The 22,174-nt window shown below is 42.9% G+C and overlaps 2 protein-coding genes across 8 annotated transcripts in view; one reads left to right on the forward strand and one right to left on the reverse strand.

Annotated features, from left to right (window-relative positions):
- Positions 1-22,174, forward strand: part of LOC135707425 (uncharacterized) — a 64,534-nt gene that overhangs the window by 35,213 nt on the left and 7,147 nt on the right. The gene's annotated exons all lie outside the window — the stretch shown is intronic.
- Positions 15,983-21,945, reverse strand: LOC135707434 (uncharacterized). Its single transcript, XM_065229262.1, has 2 exons — positions 21,933-21,945; positions 15,983-17,936 (listed from the first exon to the last, which is right to left on the reverse strand). Exon 2 carries the CDS (start codon positions 17,890-17,892, stop codon positions 17,395-17,397), a length of 498 nt encoding a protein of 165 aa, XP_065085334.1. The 5' UTR covers positions 17,893-17,936; positions 21,933-21,945; the 3' UTR covers positions 15,983-17,394.

Genomic DNA, 22,174 nt, shown 5'->3' on the forward strand with positions numbered 1-22,174 from the left:
CATGCTGTTGAAGTCAGCCTTTCTGAAACCATAGGCGATGCTTTCAGAGGTTTCTTGGAAGCGTTGCTGTGGACTTATCTTGAATTCCATCAGTACAGGAGGATGATGCCTGCAGATTTTAACGAGCGGTGATGGAGCTTGCATAACTGTGCTGTGCTCGCAAAGTTCCTCACTGACGAAGCATAGATCAAGCGTACGATTGTTTTCATTTGCAATTCCACTCATTTGTCTGAGTCCAGCGGTGCTATACGCATCAAGCAGCTTCCGTGATGCCAAGCTAATCGAGGATCGTGATGTAATCGGGTACAGGGAACCATGTGGACTAAGCTGTTCTAATGAGTCATATTCATGCTTCAGTCATGTTGAATTTCTGTATGGAGGAGTGACCGAATTTGTTTACAATTTGCTCTAAATCCGCACTATTTCCTCCCGCGATCTCCTCCCCCATATAGTTACAATGCTGCATCACCATGCTATACCCACCATGATACAAACTTAGAAATTATCGCCGACTTCGGTAATTTTTACCGAAATCTGAACAACTGAACTTTTCAATTGCTTTTCAGTTACTTTGAAACTAAATCTCCACTAAAATGACAAGATTTGATCATTTAAACAAGGTTGAACATGTTTTGATATTATTTTTCAAATTCAATAGCCTTTAAAATGAAGGTCAAAGTTTTACTGAACGTTCAGCTGTTCTGATTTCGGTAAAATTTACCGAGCACGGAAACAAAATCTTAGTGTGTAAGAAGAGTGTGTTTGGTGTGTTACACTTATAGCGAATTCGTTTATTATTCAGTTCCAACCTACCCGATCCGGATTGGGTCTGCTTGTTTTCTGACAAACGTCAGTTTGCTCGTTTGTTTTTAAAACCTATAGCTCAGGTTGAGGTTCGCACTGACAAAAAGTTCGGTTTCGCACTGGGTTGGAACTGGTTAATAAACGAATTCGCTATTAGTATAGTAGTCAGTGTGCAAAGTGGTAGTAGAGGGTAGTAGACCTTTTCGACGTTTAATCGTCTTTCTCTATCGAGCACACATGGATGAATGGATGGTTTGTTTCGATTTAAATGGTGCAGTAGTGTGCGCCGATTAAACGTTAAAAAGCTCTATAGCATTATTATCAACAGAAGCATTAGCGGATTGACTCGGTAGGTACAAAAACGTGCCCGGCAGAGGATTCAAAAATCAAAATGTAAAGAAAAGATGAAATTTCGGTTGACTACCTCACGAGTGTGTGCGGTGTGGAGTGATATTCTTCAGCTTTTTAAAACGTAGAAGAGTCTGTGCCTGGGGGCACGAGTGGAAATTTAACGTAGGACGGCTATTGGTCGGTGAATTTGTTTTTGGGTTTGATTCTTTTAATTGGTGAACCCTCTATAATTTTAACTGTATATTTTTTAAATGCTGTATCCCTCAAATGAATTGTTGTAGTGTTAGAAAGGGTCCCGAATGATTCGGCACTAGAGCTGTCGATGGGGCAATCTTGCTGATGCTGGGATCTGTAATCAAGACAAGTTTGTTACTTTTATTACTACTCAGATAATTGTTTCAACAAGCTACATACAAAACGGAATGGATATCAACAGTAAGGTCTGTAATTTCAAGGTTTGTTAAGGTCATTTTTGGCTTTTTTGAAAAAGTAGCAAAGGCATTCCTTAGAAAAACGATACAGTGGATCTCATAGTTTCATAAAAGTTAGTAATGTCGTTCCTTATCGCAAAATATAAGGCCCGTATTTTTGTATGTTGTCATGGGACCATAAATACAATATAATGATATTTAGAATTGGGATTTTGATTTGATTGTATTTACTATAAAAAACTCTGTCTCTAAAAACTCTGCCCCACGTCCTTAGGGATATTTCCCTCTGGGAGTCCCACCCCCCTTAACTAGGGGAACTCCCCTCTGGGGTTCTCAGAGGCGAACCAGCTTAAGGCTGAATATCTCTTTAATAAAGAAAAAAAAATGATTGTATTTGTTTTTATGGTTTTCATGGTTTGTAAACAGAAGGTGCAATATGATTTATACTTTTCCTTGAAAATTTAGGCTCATCAAAAAATCCGCTGGTTTTTTGTTTGTTTTGTTTTTGAGTAATATATTTTTGAAATGATCAAGTTTTGAGTTTTCATGCTTATAACAGAAGAAGCAGAAAATAGATTATGTGACTATTTTAGCTATGTACCAATGGAGAGGTATGGTAGTCTACTTGCATAGGAGTATTGAGCGAAAACCCAAGGCTGGAAAACTTAAAAAAATATAACTCACAAACGAAAAAAAAAACACCATTAGCTTATTTTTCGATACGTTGTGTAAAATAGTCAAAATTTTCAAGGACAAATACAATAGCGGCACCGGTGGTGTAGTGCTAAGCGTGATTACCTCTCACCCCTGCATGCCTGGGATCAATCCCAGTCGGCGCCGTCGGGATGTTCTGAGGCATAACCAGGCATGGAAAATGATTTGCATTCATTTCAAACATTCATTTGCCTCTAAATTTTTTCTTCAACAGCATTCTGCAAAATTAGGTTTTGTAGGTTTTTTTATTAACTACAACTTTTGTCAGTAAGTCTTATCCGTATCTCTTACGCATGACGAAGCAGAGCAAACAGAAGTCACTACTGTTTTTCAGTGAATGTATTTTACATTCACTGAAAAACAGTAACAAGTTCTGCCCGCTATAGTTCGTGATGCATAAGCGATACAGATTTGAGTTATGAGCAAAACTTGTAGCTGATAATAAAACCTACGAAAGCTCTCTACATCATTTTGCGGAATGCTGTTGATGAAAAAAGTGAGAGGCAAATGAATGTAAATTAATGTATGAAATGAATGCAAATGATTTTCCATGCCTGGGCATAACATATCTGACCACAAGGGAAGTAAACCCCGTCTATCCTCGGTAGTATTGGTGCTCAGCATGGAAAACAAGATCGACGGAAAACAAATTATAGAAAAAAGAAAACAAATACAATCAATGTTCAACATTGATTTTATTGTGTTACAAAATGAAGATTGGATGAAGAAAAAATATCACTTCGATCGTCTTTACAATGTAAAGGGTGATACGGTCAAAATTTGGTCAATATCAACTTGACGTATTTCTTTCAATTTTGCATTTAAAAAACCTGAACACCCCTCATTTTGAAGGTGTGTGTGTGTAGAATGTTGCTCCTATTTTGATTTTGGAATTCACTCTTCAGTTGTCAAAATGCCGTCCAAGCAAGAAGAGCAGCGTATCAAAATTTTGCTCGCGCATCGCGAAAATCCGAGCTACTCGCACGCAAAGTTGGCAAAATCGCTAAAAGTTGCCAAATCAACCGTTACAAATGTAATTAAAGTGTTTGGGGAACGTTTGTCGACAGCCAGGAAGTCTGGATCGGGGGGAAATCGAAAACCGGAAGCCGCTGAGACGACAAAGAGAGTTGCCGGTAGTTTCAAGCGAAACCCTAACCTCTCTCTCCGAGATGCCGCAAATAAGCTGGGTGTATCGTCTACAACCGTGCATCGAGCCAAAAAACGAGCCGGACTATCGACTTACAAGAAGGTAGTGACTCCAAATCGCGATGATAAACAAAATACGACGGCCAAAGCGCGATCCCGGAGGCTGTACACGACGATGCTGACGAAGTTTGACTGCGTGGTAATGGACGACGAAACCTACGTCAAAGCCGACTACAAGCAGCTTCCGGGACAGGAGTTTTATACGGCAAAAGGAAGGGGAAAGGTAGCAGATGTTTTCAAGCACATGAAACTGTCAAAGTTCGCAAAGAAATATCTGGTTTGGCAAGCCATCTGTACCTGTGGCTTGAAAAGCAGCATTTTCATAGCTTCCGGGACTGTCAACCAAGAAATTTACGTGAAAGAGTGTTTGAATAAACGTCTGCTGCCTTTCCTGAAGAAACACGGTTGTTCCGTACTGTTTTGGCCGGATTTGGCATCTTGCCATTACGGTAAAAAGGCCATGGAGTGGTACGCCGCCAACAACGTGCAGGTGGTTCCCAAGGACAAGAACCCTCCCAACACGCCAGAGCTCCGCCCAATTGAGAAATACTAGGCTATTGTCAAACGGAACCTAAAGAAGACCAAAAAAAAACTGCTAAGGGCGAGCAGCAGTTCAAGGCAAACTGGCTTTCTGCGGCGAAGAAGGTGGACAAGGTGGCTGTACAAAATCTGATGGCAGGGGTCAAGCGTTAGGCCCGGCAATTCGGATTTGGAAAAGCGGAAGCCTAACTGAATATTTTTCCTGAATTTTATACTAATTGAACTTGAAAAAGAAATTTAATTTGATTTTTTAAATAAACGATTTCACCGATTTACACGCGTTTTCCCTTGACCAAATTTTGACCGTATCACCCTTTAGCAGATGCGGATCGCGATTTGTGGGACAATGGGGGGACCAAACATGCGATCGGAATCCAGCCACATCTCAACTGCTACGTGGTGGCGGCGTACTGATCGGTGTCAAAAAGCATTTACGTTGTAAGTTGGTTCCACTAATAAATGCCAACTGTATAGAGCAAGTGGCCGTGTGTGTTTCGTTGCCAATGCAGTCGGTCTACATATGTTGCGTCTACTTAAGGCCTAACTCGGACTGCGCCATGTACTCCAATCATGCATCTTGTGTTCAATAATTGTGTGAGCTTGCTGAAACTACCGATACAGTCATAGTTTTGGGAGACTATAATCTGCCTAGACTATCATGGCAATTTGATGCCGACATGAATTCTTACATCCCGACCAACGCTTCATCTGAACAAGAAATCGCTTTGACCCAGTCGATCCTTGGATGTGGATTACAGCAGGTTCAGGATGTACGTAACGTAAACGAGAGATTACTTGACCTGGCTTTCGTTAGTGATACTGACAGAATCGAACTTTTCGAATCGCCCTGTGGAATTTTAAAACTCGACGCTCATCACAAATCTTTTATCATCAAATTTGACTACCTTCGTAATACTGACGACGTTGGGCTGGACCGCTGTTATTACGATTTCAACTTCTGCAATGAACCCCTTATCAACGCCCGGATAGGCTCGATAGACTGGACGACGCTTTTGACTGATTGTGACGTTGACGATGCTGTTTTCCGGTTTTATGGTGCCATTTTCGATATCATCCACGAATATACTCCTATTCGACGACATTGCCGCCGTGTTCACTACAATCAGAAAGCAAGGAAACGTCTTTTCAAACAACGGACTGAGGATAACAGGCGATTACTTCACGACATGGAGGAGCACTACACCAGCCGGTTGAACACAGTTTTCCATGAATATGTATTGCGCATTGAGTCGGAGGCAAAGCGGGATCGATCGTCTTTTTGAACCTACGTGAAGAAACTTAGGCGGAATGGCGGTATACCACTCGATGTGTCCTATAAAGAAGCTCGTGCTGACTCCGCGGAAGAAGTTTCTGATCTCTTCGCAAAATTCTTCAAGGATGTTTTTTCGACTACCCCTCCCGCTCATTCTCCGGATGATCGTCGTGACTGGATGAGCAGCATAGCTCATTACAACTTGCATTTGCCGCAGTGGGATGTATCTGTTGAAGAGGTGATGACAGTTCTTTCATCTGTAGATCCTTCTAAAGGCCCTGGTCCAGACTGTTTGCCGCCATCGTTCATTAAGAAATTTTCTGCATTTCTCGCTTCACCTGTGTCGATTATCTTCAATCGTTCGCTAGTTAGTGGTGTTTTCCCCACAATGTGGAAAGTTGCGTCCATCACACCTATTCACAAAGCTGGAAACATGCACAACGTTGAAAATTATCGCGGAATTTCGATTCTAAGCTGCCTCCCAAAAGCTCTGGAGAAGATCGTATATGAGGTCGTATATCAAGCGGTTAGGCCAATAATAACCGAACATCAGCACGGCTTCGTGAGGAAACGCTCTACAACAACCAACTTAATGGTGTTTGTCAACTCGCTGATCAACTCCATTGAAAATCGACGACAAGTTGATGCGATCTACATGGACTTCAGTAAGGCGTTCGATAGGGTTCCACATGTGCTTGCAGTGGACAAAACTGAGCTGTATGGGATTACCTAATTGGACCATGAAGTGGCTACAGTCTTACTTAACTGACCGCTCAGTGTTAATTCGCCTAGTTTCGAGATACCCTCTGGTGTTCCCCAAGGAAGCCATTTGGGGCCTTTAATTTTCATCCTGTTCATGAACGATCTGTGTAGTCGACTGTGTTCTTCGAAACTTATGTTCGCCGATGACTTTAAGATCTTTCGTACAATTAAGTCAAGACTTGACTGTTGCGCACTCCAGAAGGATATTGATTCCCTTTTGCGCTGGTGTACATTGAACGGTATGCAGGTTAATGTCACAAAATGCTGCACAATATCTTTTAAATAGCCGTTCACGCGAGCCCTTACGACATGACTATAGGATAGGACTCAGTAGTTTGCTCTTCGTTTCTTCAGTTAAGGATTTGGGTGTTATCATCGACTCTAAAGTCAGATTCAATGAGCACATCTCCATGATAACTGCTAAAGCATTCGCCACATTAGGTTTCTTTAAACGAAACAGAAACGCATTCCAGGACATCTACGCGCTGAAATCACTATACTGTGTCCTCGTCCGCAGTCTTCTAGAGTATGCCGCTTCACGCTATTCAAGCTATCAGAATCGAAGCCATTCAGCGAAACTTCGTAAGATACGCTTTACGTGTTCTGCCCTGGAACGATTCGGTAAATTTGCCGCCTTACGAAGAACGGTGCAGGCTGATTGACCTGGACACGTTGGCAGCAAGGAGGAAACTACTTCAGCGACTCTTCGTGTTTGGATTGCTTAACGGTGACGTGGATTGCAACTCTCTTGTGAGCCAAACCTACATCAATGCTCCTCAAAGAGTTCTACGTAGTTACACGCTTCTGTGGCAACCTACCCATCGGACCAACTATGGATTCAACGAACCGTGGACTTTGTGCTGTCGTGTGTTTAATGAAACGTTTGATGTATATGATTTTAACATTAACAAGTCTATTTACAGACATAGAATTCGACACCTAGCTTAGAAAATATCTGTACAAAATTATGCTGAGGATTTAATTAAATAAATAAATAAATTGTCTTTTATACAGACGGCTCTAGATTGGATAATCGTGTAGGAGCAGGGGTTACAGGTCCAGATATAAATATCTCAATATCTATGGGCTACTGGCCTACCGTGTTCCAAGCAGAAGTCCAAACAATTCTTGGATGTTCTAAAATTTGCTTGCGGAGAAATTATAGACATTCGAATATCTGCATTATGTCTGATAGTAAAGCAGCACTAAATGCTTTGAAATCAGCAACATGTAATTCTAAACTTGTATGGGAATGTGCAATGTCACTCCAAAAATTGGCCTGCCAAAACCAAGTGAACCTATTTTGGGTTCCTGGTCACTGTGGAATTCAAGGGAATGAGAAAGCCGACACACTATCTAGGCTTGGATCATCTCAACAATTTATAGGACCAGAACCATTATGTGGAGTTTCTGCTTGCTCTCTTAGAATGGAGTTCAAGAAATGGGAAAAAATGAAAGTGGAGACCAATTGGAACAACACTCTCATTGCTAGGCAGTCGAAACGGTTTATTAATCCGAGCATTACAATTTACTTACTTACTTAAGGGTCCTGTGCACCACCAGCGGTGCAAAGGACCAACGTGAAAGACTTCCATCCTGGGCGGCTGCTCGCTTTTGCCTTGACCTGGGCCCAGGTCAGATTTATATCGACTTGCTTAATTTCCTTATTGAGGCTCCACCGCCATGAGCCCCTGGGTCTGCCTCTGCTGCGATGTCCTGCTGGATTCCAATCCAGCGCTTGCTTGCAGATTTCGTTTCCGCCCCGTCGAAGTGTGTGGCCGACCCACCTCCACTTTCGCTCTCGAATTTCTGTTGCTATCGGCTTCTGATGACATCGACGATGGAGCTCGGCATTCGAGATCCAGTTGTGAGGCCACCAGGCATGAATTATATACCGCAGGCATCGGTTGATGAAGACCTGCAGCTTTTGAGTGTTCTCCGCTGATAGACACCACGTCTCGCTGGCGTATAACAAAACAGATTTCACGTTCGAGTTGAAAATTCGGATTTTGGTGCGTTGACTTATCTGGTTGGATTTCCATACGTTTCGTAAACTCGCAAAGGCAGCCCTAGCCTTCTTGATTCGTGCACCTATGTCGCTCTTGGTCCCGCCGTCCGACGCTATTTGGCTGCCAAGCTATTGGAAACTTTCGACCTTCTCCACTGCTTGCACCGCTACCGTAAAGTTGGAAAGGTTCCCGTGTTGATATCAAACGATTTGGTCTTGTTGACGTTGATGGTGAGATCCGCCGCAGAGGAGCGATCGGCTAGGTCATTGAGCTTACTCTGCATATCAGAGCGCCGTTGTGCTAGTAGAGCAATATCATCAGCCAAATCGAAGTCGTTGAGATGCTCCATGGTAATAGGCTGCCAAAGCAGCCCACGGTTCGGTACACGGTCAATTGCAGCTACCATGATCTCGTCGATTACGATGAGAAACAGTAGCGGTGATAGTATACATCCTTGTCTCACACCAGCGACTACCCGGATAGGGTCGGACAAGCCCCGTAACGTGGGTAGATCACCTTTTCGTGGTACGTTACGGGATGTAAGATCTACCACCGATTCCTAGTCCTGACTACTTCAAACTAGGGAAACAGGATTTTTCAGCAGTCCAAGGAACACATCTTAGTCCTTGTTACATTTTACGCCTTGTTGATAGTGACAAGACTCGGCTTTGTCTACCGAGGATGATCTTGAAACAAGGAAAAACAAACGAGTTAGTTGTCTTCATCTATGTGATTCCTAATCTTCTATTTGTTGTTCCCTAGTTTGAAGTGGTTAATACTAGGGTTCTGATGCATGGTCATTATCGGTGTCATACCTTAATTTTGTTGCTAAGGAATCCAGTTTTGACTGACAAAGGGGCGCGCCTTTGGAGGGTGTTTCAACACTCCGAAGGGTATAAATAGCGGGACCTTTCAATTAGAGTCGGATCCTTGCGATAAATGCAAGAGTGGCAACTGTAAAAAAATCGAATACTTCATCATTTCTCAAAAGTGATGGAGTAATACGATATGCACTAAACTAAGGACACGGGTTATACTACAATAGATCAAATTACTGGTCGCAGTAGTGTTAGGTCCCGAACAGAGGAAAAAAAAGGGTCGGACAAGGCTCCGTTATGCAGAACTCTGCACGTGAAAGCCTCATACTGCGCTTCGATGAGGTTGACGATTTTATCCGGGACTCCCTTGCGTCTCAGGGCGCCCCACAGATTCTCGTGATTGAGACGGTCGAAAGCTTTTTCGTAGTCAATGAATACCAAATAAAGGGACTCTTGGAATTCATTGACCTGCTTCAGGATGATGCGAAGCGTGACAATATGGTCCACACAAGATCTTCCGGCACGGAATCCTGCCTGCTGCCGTCGGAGAGTCGCGTCGATCTTCTCCTGTATCCGATTCAGGATAACTTAACATGATGCCTCGCCAATTGTCGCACACAGTCAGATCCCCCTTCTTTGGGACCTTCACTACGATGCCCTGCATCCAGTCGGCCGGAAAAGTCGCGGTGTCCCAGATATTACTGAATAGTTGATGCAACATTTGTGCGGATAGCATGGGGTCAGCTTTGAGCATCTCTGCTGATATGCCATCGACCCTTGGAGCCTTGTTGGATTTCATGCTTCGGATAGCTGCTTCAATCTCCTGCAGTGATGGGGCCTTGGAATTGACGCGAGTTATGCGCCGCACCCTAGGCGGATCATGCCGAGATGTTGATGGCTGGTTGGCCGTCGAAACTTGAAGAAGTTGTTCGAAGTGCTCAAACCAGCGTTTCAGCTGATCAGTGGGGTCGGTAAGCAATTGTTCAGTCGTGTCCTTCACTGGCATCCTCGGGTTCATCCTTACTCCACTCAGGCGTCGTGAGATATCGCAGAGGAGGCGTATATCGCCAGTGTTTGCGGCTTTCTCCCCTTCGTCGGCCAGGGAGTTCACCCACGCTCGCTTGTCCCGTCTGCAAGAGCGCTTGACTTACTTCTCTAGAGCCGAGTACCGTTGACGGGCTTCGTTCTTGGCTCCTCTGGTTATCGCCCGCTCTATCGCGGCTTTTGCTTCTCTACGCTCCTCAATCTTCCGCCAAGTTTCATCAGTGATCCACTCTTTCCTCTGGGTGCGCAGCTCACCCAAGTTGTTCTCGCTTGTATCTATAAAGGCATTCTTGATGGCCGTCCATTGTTCTTCTACGCTGCCACCTTCTGGAACGTCCGCAGCTCGAGTCTCAAGTTCATGAACAAAAGACCTTTTTACCGCTGGATCTTCAAGTCGGCGTGTGTTGAACCGCCGCCCGAGTCTCTCCTCCCGTCGCTGAATCCGCGCCATGCGTAGGCGGATTTCACCGATTAGAAGGTGATGGTCAGACGCGATGTCGGCGCTGCGTTTATTCCGGACATCAAGAAGGCTCCGTCTCCATTTTCGGCTGATGCAGATGTGATCGATCTGATTTTCGGTATGTCCATCACGGGAAACCCACGTGACTTTGTGCACTGGCCGATGGGGGAAGAGCGAGCCCCCGATCACCATGTCGTTATTTCCACAAAATTCTGCAAACAGCTCACCGTTCTCGCTCATTTCGCCGAGACCATGGCGCACGCTCATAGTCCGTGTTGTTGGAGCCGATCTTCTCATTGAAGTCGCCAGTGTAGATCTTGATGTCACCCTTTGGAACCTGAACCTGTGTTGACTGTAAAAATTTTCCTTGTCCTGTAGCTCGGCAGCATCGGTTGGCGCATAACATTGGATTATAGTGAGGTTACGAACTCGTGTTCTAAATCTGGCAACGATTATCCTCTCATTAACAGGCTCCCACTTGATGAGCGCAGCACTTGCCTGGACGCTAAGTAGGAGACCAACTCCACGATGGCGGGGAGCGTTTTCACCTCGAATACCAGAGTATAGTAGTACCTGTCCCGACGGCAGTTTGTGTTCTCCAAAGTTTGGCCAACGAACTTCACTCAGTCCCAGGATTTCTAGCTTCATGCGTCGCGCCTCGTTGGCGAGTTGTGCCAGTTTACCCTGCTGGGCTAACGTCGATTCATTCCATGATCCAATTCGTGTCCGTTGTTTTGCGCTAAAAGTCGTTGCCGTTATATCAGTTCGATGTCTTTCTCTGTTGGTTTCTGTAACAATTGTAAAGGTTTCAGAGACAGTAGATAGTTGGCCTAAGGTCTCCTATCCGCCGTGATGGGGCTGCCATCTTAGGTGTAGCTTCCGGGGAAGAGCATTTCTTATTCAGCCGCTGGATGCCAGTCAGACGCTGTTTGAGCCGCACCTCCATGGTGAACAGACGCTCGGGTTGGCGAAGCATTTCCTCTATCACCGTGCTATGGTTACCGCGCCAGTGTTCGCGTCGCACCTCCTCACTCTGCTATTGTCGGATTGACAACATTGCCCAGGCTACGCCAACCAGCTGTGTCCATGTTTCAGCTGGCAGTCTTTTGTGATCATATGACTCGTGGAGGCGTGAGGTAGGAACTTGTGAGGACCGGAGCTAGGTATATCGCTCCTTCCAGATTGTCACTCACCATTTTGTAGCCCGAGCATTACAATGACTAGCAAAATTCTTCAACTATCAATGAAAGATCTCAGTACACTGGTTTAATAACAGGGCACTGTCCATGTAAATATCACTTGAAGCTAATAGGAAAACTTCAACATGACATGTGTCGATTAAGTGACATAGAAAAAGAAGACTCTGAACACCTGCTATGCTCTTGTATATCAATCTTCAATAAGAGGCGTATTTTTCTGGATAAGGAGCTGACAGAACCCTTTGATATTTGGAATTCAGTTCCCAGCCAAGTAGTGCAATTCATTCGAAATGTAATACCTGACTGGGAAAATGCTTTCGGTCAGTCTATGTCGGTCGCTTCATAAAATGGTGTTACGACATGCTGTTAAAGCAATATTAAAACGGGGAGTATATCACAATAGATCTTAGTACTGGTCGCCTTCAGGAAAAAGAAAAGGAAAAAGCCAGACGTAGGCGAAAGCAACGAAAGGAACATCACCAGGAAAATTCATATCAGTACAACAACAAGAACAAAACAGACAACTACAACAATAACAACAACAGCAATAATAACACCACCAACAACAACAACAACAACAACAACAACAACAAAAACAACAACAACAACAACAACAACAACAACAACAACAGCAATACCAACAATCATAGCAATGGAATAAGAACGTCGACACTTATTAACTCCACACATGCACATACGGCATTACCTCTGGACAAAGAGCTTTTGGCTGCTGCACGTATACAATTTTCTCGTCCACCAAGCACAGACAATGGACTAAAATTCATTAACTTCGAAAAAGGGGAAACTATTCACCCTTATCGCGCCGAAAGGCCAACCGGACATGAACACCCTCCAATCCTGGACCCAATGCGTCCGCCTATAGTCAGACTCACGGAACAGTCTGCAATTGGCGACCGACGCTTTTTGAAGGCACGGCTGCGGGACCCCAAAATTATGGACATTGTGCGGACTTATCTTTCATACTTGCACGACCAGCCACCTTCAGTATGCATTCGCGGAATCACTAAAACTAGTGCAACTTTAATGCTGGCAGCAGAAGGACTACCAACGGAAACAGCCCTTTTACGCGAAATTTTCCTGGACGTTCACGAAGAACTCGGAATTCCACGCACCGACGCTTTGGCAGACCTGAATTCACACCGCGCGTTCCTACTTAGTGAACGCACACAACGACTGCAGCAAACTAGGGAGGCCGCTCGCAAATTTTACAGTCCTCCGAATTTTCAACGGCACTGACGCACTCAACTAAAGGAAGTAACGACGACTATTCCCATGCAAGGGAATTATTATTATTGAATGACGACACTCTACATGAGGTAGACCCTACTAATGTAAGTAATACTGACCCTCCAAAAATCTCTTCACTTCCTCAACAGAATGCGACTGAAATTTTGGTGTATTGCCAAAATTTCAATCGCATGAAAAGCCCAGCTAAAATGAAAGAAATCCACCAGAACATTCTATCTTCTTCTTTTCAAATAATTCTTGGAACTGAAACAAGCTGGGACGAAAGCGTCAGAAGCGAAGAAATTTTTGGAAACAATTTTAATGTATTCCGGCACGACAGGAATTTTCAACTCTGTAATAAAAAGTCTGGTGGTGGAGTGCTCATTGCCATCAATGCTGACTTTACTTCTGAAGAAATCATAACAAATAAGCACAAGGAATTTGAAAATGTCTGGGTCAAAGCACTTATTGCCGGTGAAATACACATTTTTTCTTCTGTGTATTTTCCACCTAAACATGCCCACAAGCAGTCTTTTGAACTATTTTTTCAAATTGTTGAAACTATAATGTCAAATATGGAACCAGAAGTAAAACTGCATATTTATGGCGACTTCAATCAACGAAACGCAGACTTTATTACAGACATTGAAAATGAATCATTTTTACTCCCGGTCGTAGGTGAAGACGAAACATTACAATTATTATTCGACAAAATATCTTATTTTGGTCTTAATCAAATAAACCATGTAAAAAATCAACAAAACTCATATTTAGACCTTTTATTTACAAATTGTACTGAAGACTTCTGTGTGGATACATCATTAGCACCTTTATGGAAAAATGAAGTGTTTCACACAGCAATTGAATACTCAATCTTCGTACAAAATTCTTCTTCCTCCAGCGACTGGGAATACGAGGAAGTGCCGGAATACCATAAAGCAAATTACGAAGAAGCCAAACGTAGACTATGTACAATAAATTGGCAAAATTTAATAAGTATTGAAGGAAATGTCGATACTGAAGTAGAAAAATTTCACTCAATTCTTCAAAGCCTAATTTTAGAAACTGTACCATCAAAAAAAAGAAGACGAACACAAAACAATAAACTACCCGCATGGTTCAATCCACAACTGAAAAATTTAAAGAATAAAAAACAGAAAGCTCATAAACTATACAAAAAAGAAAAAACTGAAACCAATTTGCGAAACTATCACAACTTATGCAACCAATTAAGTACAGCCATCAACTCTGCATATGAGGACTATAACCGCAAAGTCGAAAATGAAGTCAAATCATGTCCTAAGAACTTTTTTAATTATGTAAACACGAAATTAAAAAGCAGCAATTTTCCTTCGCGAATGAATTTGGATGCAAATGTAGGTGAGAATTCTTCTGAAATTTGCAATCTCTTTGCAAATTTCTTCCAAGAAGTATACACCACATTTTCCGAAGAAGATCGTGACCGCGATTTCTTTGCATTCATTCCTGAAATTTCTAAAAACATCTCTGTCAACCAACTTTCTCAACATGAAGTCCTCAATGCACTTAAAAACTTAGACGCGTCGAAAGGGTCTGGACCTGACGGCATCGCACCCATATTTTTGAAAAACCTTTCTGAAGAACTCGCATTTCCTCTAGAGCGTCTTTTCAACATGTCTCTGAAAAATGGAAAATTCCCTGAAATTTGGAAATCATCTTATTTGGTACCTATTTTCAAATCAGGTGCAAAATCAGACATTCGAAATTATCGTGGAATTGCTATTATTTCTTGCATTCCAAAACTTTTTGAATCAATCGTAAACGGCAATATTTTTCAGCAGGTGAAAAATCTAATTACAAGTAAACAGCACGGCTTTTTTAAAGGTCGCTCAACTACCTCTAATCTTCTAGAATATGTATCTTTCATTATTAAAGCGTTGGACAGTGGCAAGCACGTTGAAGCGCTATACACCGACTTCAGTAAAGCATTTGACCGCATCGACATACCATTATTAATCCTCAAATTGCAGAAAATAGGAATGGAGCCTGGACTTTTGAATTGGCTTCAATCATACCTAACACATCGTAAACAAATAGTTCGCTTTCAAAATAAACTTTCAGAACCAATTTCAGTCACCTCTGGGGTACCCCAGGGTTCTCATTTAGGACCACTTCTTTTTATTTTGTACATAAACGACATTTCCTACATACTTAAAAAAATAAAATTGCTTGTATATGCAGACGACATGAAGCTCTTTATGGAAATAAGTAATTCTAGCGATGCAGAAGAATTCCAGAATGAAATCAATATATTCCACACCTGGTGTAGTAAAAGTCTACTTCAACTGAACGTAAAAAAATGTACTGCAATAGCATTTAGCAGAAAAATTGAAACACCGCATATTGAATTATCATTAGGCAACCAAATAGTAGAAAAAAGCAAAATTGTAAGAGATCTAGGTGTAATCCTAGACTCCAAACTAACTTTTATAGAACATTATAATACTATCATTAGTAAAGCAAACAGAATGCTAGGCTTCATCAAAAGGTTCAGTCATAATTTCGAAGACCCATACACTATTAAGCTTTTATATACCACATATATAAGGCCAATTCTGGAATACTGCCACCTAGTATGGAATCCATACATTTCCATACACGAAGAACGCATAGAATCTGTCCAAAAACAATTCCTTTTATATGCTTTACGTAAATTGAATTGGACTGCATTTCCATTACCATCTTATGAAGCGCGCTGCATGCTCATCAATATACAAACACTTAAGGAGCGCCGCCAATTTGCAATGCTTTTCTTCATCAACGACATTATTTCAATGCGCATAGATTCGGCAGAAATTCTCGCACAATTAAATTTTTACACACCTTGTCGATATCTTAGAACACGGAATTTATTTTCAGAAACATCGTACAGAACAAACTATGCAAAAAATAGCCCAATCAATCGAATGATGCGCCTATATAATTTGCATTGCGGAACTATTGACATCACTATGTCCAAGCAGCAAATAAAAACTAAGCTAAAACAGAATAGAATTAATGCATAGTATGTAAGTAAACATTGTAATTATCATTGTATGTAGTCTACACTGGCTTGACGAAATGGAAATAAATAACAAAGTGATCAAAATACCCAACACGGAGAAAAAAAAGAACTGCGACAGCCTCTGGTTGCCTAACCATAACATAATCCGGCTGGATCGCACCAGCTCCAGGGGGGGAGGTGTTTCGGTCGTTGTCAAGAAAGGAATTAAGTTCTACACTCTGCCTCACATCCACACTTTAATCATCGGAGCTCTTAGTATGGAGGTGGAATCGCCAACTGGAAATGTCCGGTTCATCGTTGTTTACTGCCCTCGGTAGAGTTCCACCATCAACGGATTAGCAAGCAAGTTCAAGAACGACCTGACCGCCATCACTCGTACTAGCTTCCGATTCATCGTTGGGGGCGGTAAGATGGTTGAAGAAGTCAATACTCAAGTTTTTCAACTCGAGGTTGACTACACCATCCATACCCACGGCCTTCATGTTTTTTTTAGTGCTTCTAACAGCTGCTATCACCTCATCAGCCGATATTCTACTATCATCATGCACTACTCCGGGGTTGTCTGCGACTCTAGACATTGCCTCCAGTACGGCAGGGTCATGGGGCTCACCATGGTTTGGCCAAGATTATGTGAAATCACAAAATGTAGGCCAAGAGTATTGGTCTTTTCGACTGGGGTTATGAGTAGGGATGGGTCCGAGTTCTGGTCAACAGAGGAAAGCTGAGGTATCGGTCTTTTTTTTTTCTTGACGCCAGGGAGGCAGCTCCCACACCTATCGACCAATCAACTCATGAACCGGGGACCAACGGCATTACTTCCCTCCCGAAGGAGAAGGCGTGATCAGAGATGATATGCCTCAGAACATCCCGGCCGCGACAACTGGGATTGAATCCAGGCCTGCTGGGTTGAGAGGTAATCACGCTTACCACTACACCACCGGCGCCGCTAGGGATAGGTATCGACTTATTTTTCAAAATTTTGGTCATCTTCCACAATGGCTTTGCACAATCTGAGAGAGAGAGAGCGAATCATGTTGGCAAAATCGTGATTTCTGAGTTCCAACATCCTGGCCTGGAAAATTTTGGTTAGCCTCCCTAGTAGCACGCTTGTCACCAATCAATTGTAGAAACTTATATACGACTTATTTCAGACATAAACAAGTTGCTGTAACTTATTGTGATGAAAGTGTGCTACTCGGGCTATTGACATTGGTCTTCAAGTGGGGCAGCCCAGAACGCTGGAACTGCCCACGAATGGTGTTACGGAGCCTGATAAGATCTTTGGTTGGTTCAAGGTTCAGAGTATGACTCACCTGTCTGGATGCTGGTACGTTGTTCCCTGGCACGGGATATCGCCTCTTTGATGATTGGCAGACACCGATCGTCTTCTTCGAACCACTCCGGTAGGATGTCGTAGTCAATTGCTGTGTCCACACAGCGCTGGTACTGCTGCCAGTTGACACGGTGGTAATTTCGCCGGGAAACTTGAAACTTATTGGGTGAGGAACCTACTTCGGCCACCACCGGACAGTGGTCCGAGATCAGTTTTTGAATAGGCGATAGGTTGAGAGATGTTATCGTCTATGTTGCTGATGAAGATGTCGATGGTGGCATGAGCTCCGGATCGACTCAACCAGGTGGGAGTGTACGGACACAGGATGTTGTAGTGGGCTTCCTGTAGATCGTTGTACAAGATTGTTCCATTATGGTTTCGCCGACTATTGCTCCAGGCTTGATGCTTGGCGTTCAGGTCGCCAGCGATGATGAAATTTTGCCGCAGTCGTGTTAGCTTGATGATGTCTCTGCGGTCGACGGCCACTCCCCCTCCTCCGGAGCAGGTGCGGTCAACGTTCAGCTCGGGCTTCAAGTGAGTCTCGGTGATGACGGCTATCCCGATGTTCCATTCGTTGAGAAAGTCAACAAACTCGATGTTTTTGCTCTTCAAGGAGCAAGCATTCCAATTTACGATCTTGATGGCTTCACGGTCCATACTTAGTGACGAGGGACAAACTCAGCCACGAGCGTCACAAGTTCCTCCGAGGTGAACGGAAAATCGTCGACAGGCTCACGTGAGGCAGCACCAGCGTATGACAGACCAGAGGTGGTGGAGGAACCTGTAATTGGCTGGGCCGCGGCAGCAGCGGAAGCGGGGCTAGCTTCAGAACATGTCGACGGGGCCTGGGTACTTGACTTCCGTGAGTGCAGAAGGCGAACGATGATTACAGAGGCGACCGGGCTGATTGTTGATTGTAGCCTTCCGACGGATATTCATGAACTCCACTCGCTTGGGACATCCGTGTTTGGAGGGTTGGTGGTTTCCACCGCAGTTGACACACGTTTGCTCGATGTCATCATCTTGCTCACAGGACGCAGTTGAGTGAGTTCCAGCACACTTTCCGTAGTTTGTATTCATGTGGCAGTTTTTGGTGCCATGGTCTGCGTGACATCACGGTTTGTAACGCTGAAACAGGTCCCGGAGTTTGGATCTCAGAGCCGCAAGACTGGTGGATCCCTTCGTGAAGTGCACCAGGAACAACTGGTCACGGAAGCTGGTGTTTCATCGAGTACACCGCCTCAGGCTTGAGCCCAAGCCGCTCCAGCTCGGATTTCACCGCAGCTGCCTCGAACGACAGTAATCCACGCAAAACCTCCTTCAGTGGCTTGCTCGATGGCAGATCATGCGTGAAGAAGTCCACGTTATTGTCTTTCAGGAAACATCCTATTTGTTTGTACTCCTCCAGACTGGAGCACATGATTTTGGTACCGATGCTGCAAAGCTTGAAGCGAGGCAGCAGCATGTGTTTTGCCAGTTTGGCACCCAGCTTGGCAACATCCTTCACCGGCGTGAAAAGCGGGGGAATCCGCTCTCTTCCAGCAATGGGAGCGGCGTCACCAGCGCCATTTTCTTTCGGGAGTACTGCATACTGGTTGCCATTTAGTACTCGTTTTCCGGCGTCATCCTGCAACGCGCTGGGCTTGATTATCCTGCTGCTGACTGATTGGCACGTTTACGCACCATTTGTTTCGTGTTTGCAAGTTCAAGTTGCTAGACGTTGAAAAGGCGTTTGACAATGTCTTGCATGAAGGACTTGTGTACATGCTTTGTAACTTCTGGTTAAAATAATCCGTAACTTCCTCCAGCAAAGGTCGTTTAAGGTATCGTTGAATGGTTGTCTTTCAGACACGTTTTCCATCCCAGCAGAGTCCCACAAGGAAGTCTGTTTGGCCCTTTGCTTTACAGCAGCTACACTTCCGACATTCCTCCCCTCGGACACGGTTGCGTGTTTTTCCTGTTCGCAAATGATACCGCAATAGCCACCAAAGGAAGGATGTCTCGCGAAATAACGAACAAACTTCAAAGGTGCCTTAACGTCTTTGTTGATTATGCAAACACCTAGAAAATTTAAATCAATACCTACAAAACTCAAGCAATCATGTTCCTCCATCGGCAATCGCCCAAGCTAAAACCGGCTCCACCTTGTACTGTAATCATGGATGGCAGAAGGGTTGAGTGGTCTACCGAAGTTACATACCTTGGAATGGTATTCGATGAGAAGCTACTGTTTCGCTCACATGTAGAAAAGATGTTAGTTAGGTGTTCAAGCTTAGTAAGGTGATTTGTCGCAGATCCCGCCTCTCTGGGGTTGACAAACTGGCTGTCTACAATCAAATCATGGCACCTGAAAATTTCTATCTTACGCCGGTGTGGGAATCATGTGCTAAAACTCACAGGAACAAAGTCCAGGTGGCACAAAACAGAGTGCTTACGATGATCCTCGATCGTCCTTTCGACACTAGAATAACAAATTTAGACGAAAAGGCAGGCATTCCCAAAATAGATTTGAGATAAAGACTAAATTTGCAAAAAAATTTAATATATCACAACATGCTTTGATAAGCAATTTGTATATAGTAGGTTTGGTGTATAAAGTAGTCGTAGGTTAGCTGTAGTTTTAAATAAAAGTTATAAATAAAGTTGAAAAAAAACGCATTTGTTTCACTTCATACATGTAAAACCACACATATAAAAGAAATTAAGAGCAATTAAAGTCAAAGTCAAAGTTTTTTCTATGCTACGTACTGAAATTTGTAATCTGTGATAGATATGGAAGTTACTTTTTGACGTAAGATTACGTTCTTCGGCAACATATTGAGGGTGCATTAAAAAAAAAACCAAAATCGACCACGTTACGAAAACTGGTCAGGTTTCGACCACTTATGACTCTGTCAATAGCGGATGGATTTTAATTCTAAGCAAGCCAATCGATTGGAATTTTTTTGTACGAATCTGCATCACTTCATCAATTTTCAGTAGGTCAGTATTGAAAATTACACCAATACTCAACTGTTGCAATGGTGATCAAAATTATCACCGATTGCCAGAAACAAAGTGGTTTATCTAACACAGTCGCCGAATATTGATACCGAGCACGTAATCCTACGTGTCTTGGATGTCCCGATGAGAGAGTTGTAGATTTTCCAGGTGCTTGTGCTAAATCAATACGCGACGTAGCTTTTCGGGTGACGCCATTTTTTCCAACTATCGAAAAACTGACAGCGATAAAAATACAGTGTAAACAATACACTCTAAACTACTTCTACCCAAATTTTCAAGAGGAGGTACCCAATAGGTAATTTTCAACAGCGTTTTTTTCCGTGATGCAATTTGATGTGGGACACCCTTTATTGTCTTCGGTGAAGTTGTTTAAGAAGTCATAACCTTTTTTTTTACGTAGAACTACGTCTTTGTCTACTATACTTGGGTACAAATCAAATAAAATGTGTGATGAAATAGTGTTAGGTTTTGAACGCTTGTAACTTTGTCATTTATAGATGAAATTAAGATCCAAATACGCCAATCGATATGATATTACTTCACAAATCTGGTGAAATAAATGATTTTCCAGTTTTTAATAAAAAAAACTTTTATGAAGAGCTTTGAGTGGGTTGGTTTATTTTCTTTAAATTCCGTTATAATTGCTTATCTTTTGACAGATACCACTGGTGTTGAGTACTTGGCACTGATGAATTCTGCAAGTAGACGAAATACGCGTATCTGTCAAAAGATAAGCAATTATAACGGAATTTAAAGGAAATAAACTAATCCACTCAAAGCTCTTCATAAACAGATTCCGTTAAGAGGTTCGACAAATTTAAAGGATTAAACAAACTTTTGAAAAATGCGCAAATGATAATTTTATGACTGTTTTCATGAACTAAACGTTTTCCCCAAACCAAGTCATCATAAACAAATACCACTTGGTTGCACATCATTCTGCTTGAGCATAAAAAGATATAAAAAAGTGCTGCTGTCGTGCCTCTGCACTTACCGCTTTGGACGGCGTGGCACTTTGGCCTGCAGCGAATCACCTTAAACCTCAGCTTGTACTTCCTCCAATCATGCGTTGGCGCATTTTACCCAGCACTACAAAGTCGGTTCCCAGCTCGTTGGTGGTGCCACAGTTCTGGTAGAAATTAACCGCTTGATACCCGCTTTTCCATATCTTTTGTCTCGTCCAGCAAAGTTCCTGTGACTTCGAAGTTGCGTGGTTGAAGTTCGTCATACACACTTAGAAAAATTCATGTAAATTTAGGTGCTCTGAGAGTGACATATACGAGCGTCAATTTTGACATAAATTTAAGTCATAACAGATGCGGAAATATAGCTCAATCAAACGTACTTTTCGTCGAGCAACGAACTTTTCAGTCTCGGATCACTTAATATTAAACGACATGTTTGTTTACGTCTCATCTTTTATGTTAAAGATAGATTCTGTCACGTGTAAAATTAGTTATTTCTAAGTGTGTAGATTAACCTACCGCAGCCTGGGAAGCCGAGTGATTTGCAGTTCTATGTTCCAAGTTTCCAATCGTAGTCCTTATTTTGTCGCGTAGGTCTGTGCCGATTGTTTCGATCCGTATTTCTTTCTTCGGTATTTTCAAATTTATGTTTTTTTTCAGGTTGGCTTGTTGGGCCTGCCTTAAGTCTCGCCGGGGGAGCATCGTGCACAGCTCTGTTTAAAGTTTCACGCTGGCACTAGGATGGTGATCAACCGCTGGTATTCGATGATTAATTCAAGAAAAACACGCCGTAAGTGTTTTCATCAGGAATCGTTTCAATTCATTTGTCGAAGTGAGGTCTTAGCCTTTGAGTTGAATTGAAGGTTGATCTTTATGCTAAGATACTTTCTTTCAGTCTGTTAATGTTTCCAATTATTCAGATATAGGAATAAGCTCGCACTTTGGTAGAGCATCTATCCAATAAGTTTAAA

The sequence above is a fragment of the Ochlerotatus camptorhynchus genome, unplaced genomic scaffold, assembly GCF_037179485.1.
Source record: "Ochlerotatus camptorhynchus isolate MF236.1 unplaced genomic scaffold, CSIRO-AGI_Acam_v1.1 ptg000312l, whole genome shotgun sequence".
Classification (NCBI taxonomy): domain Eukaryota; kingdom Metazoa; phylum Arthropoda; class Insecta; order Diptera; family Culicidae; genus Ochlerotatus; species Ochlerotatus camptorhynchus.

Excerpts from the sequence above, each read along its gene's own strand:
- LOC135707434 (XM_065229262.1), bottom strand. The coding sequence starts at position 17,892 with ATGGACCGTGAAGCCATCAAGATCGTAAATTGGAATGCTTGCTCCTTG.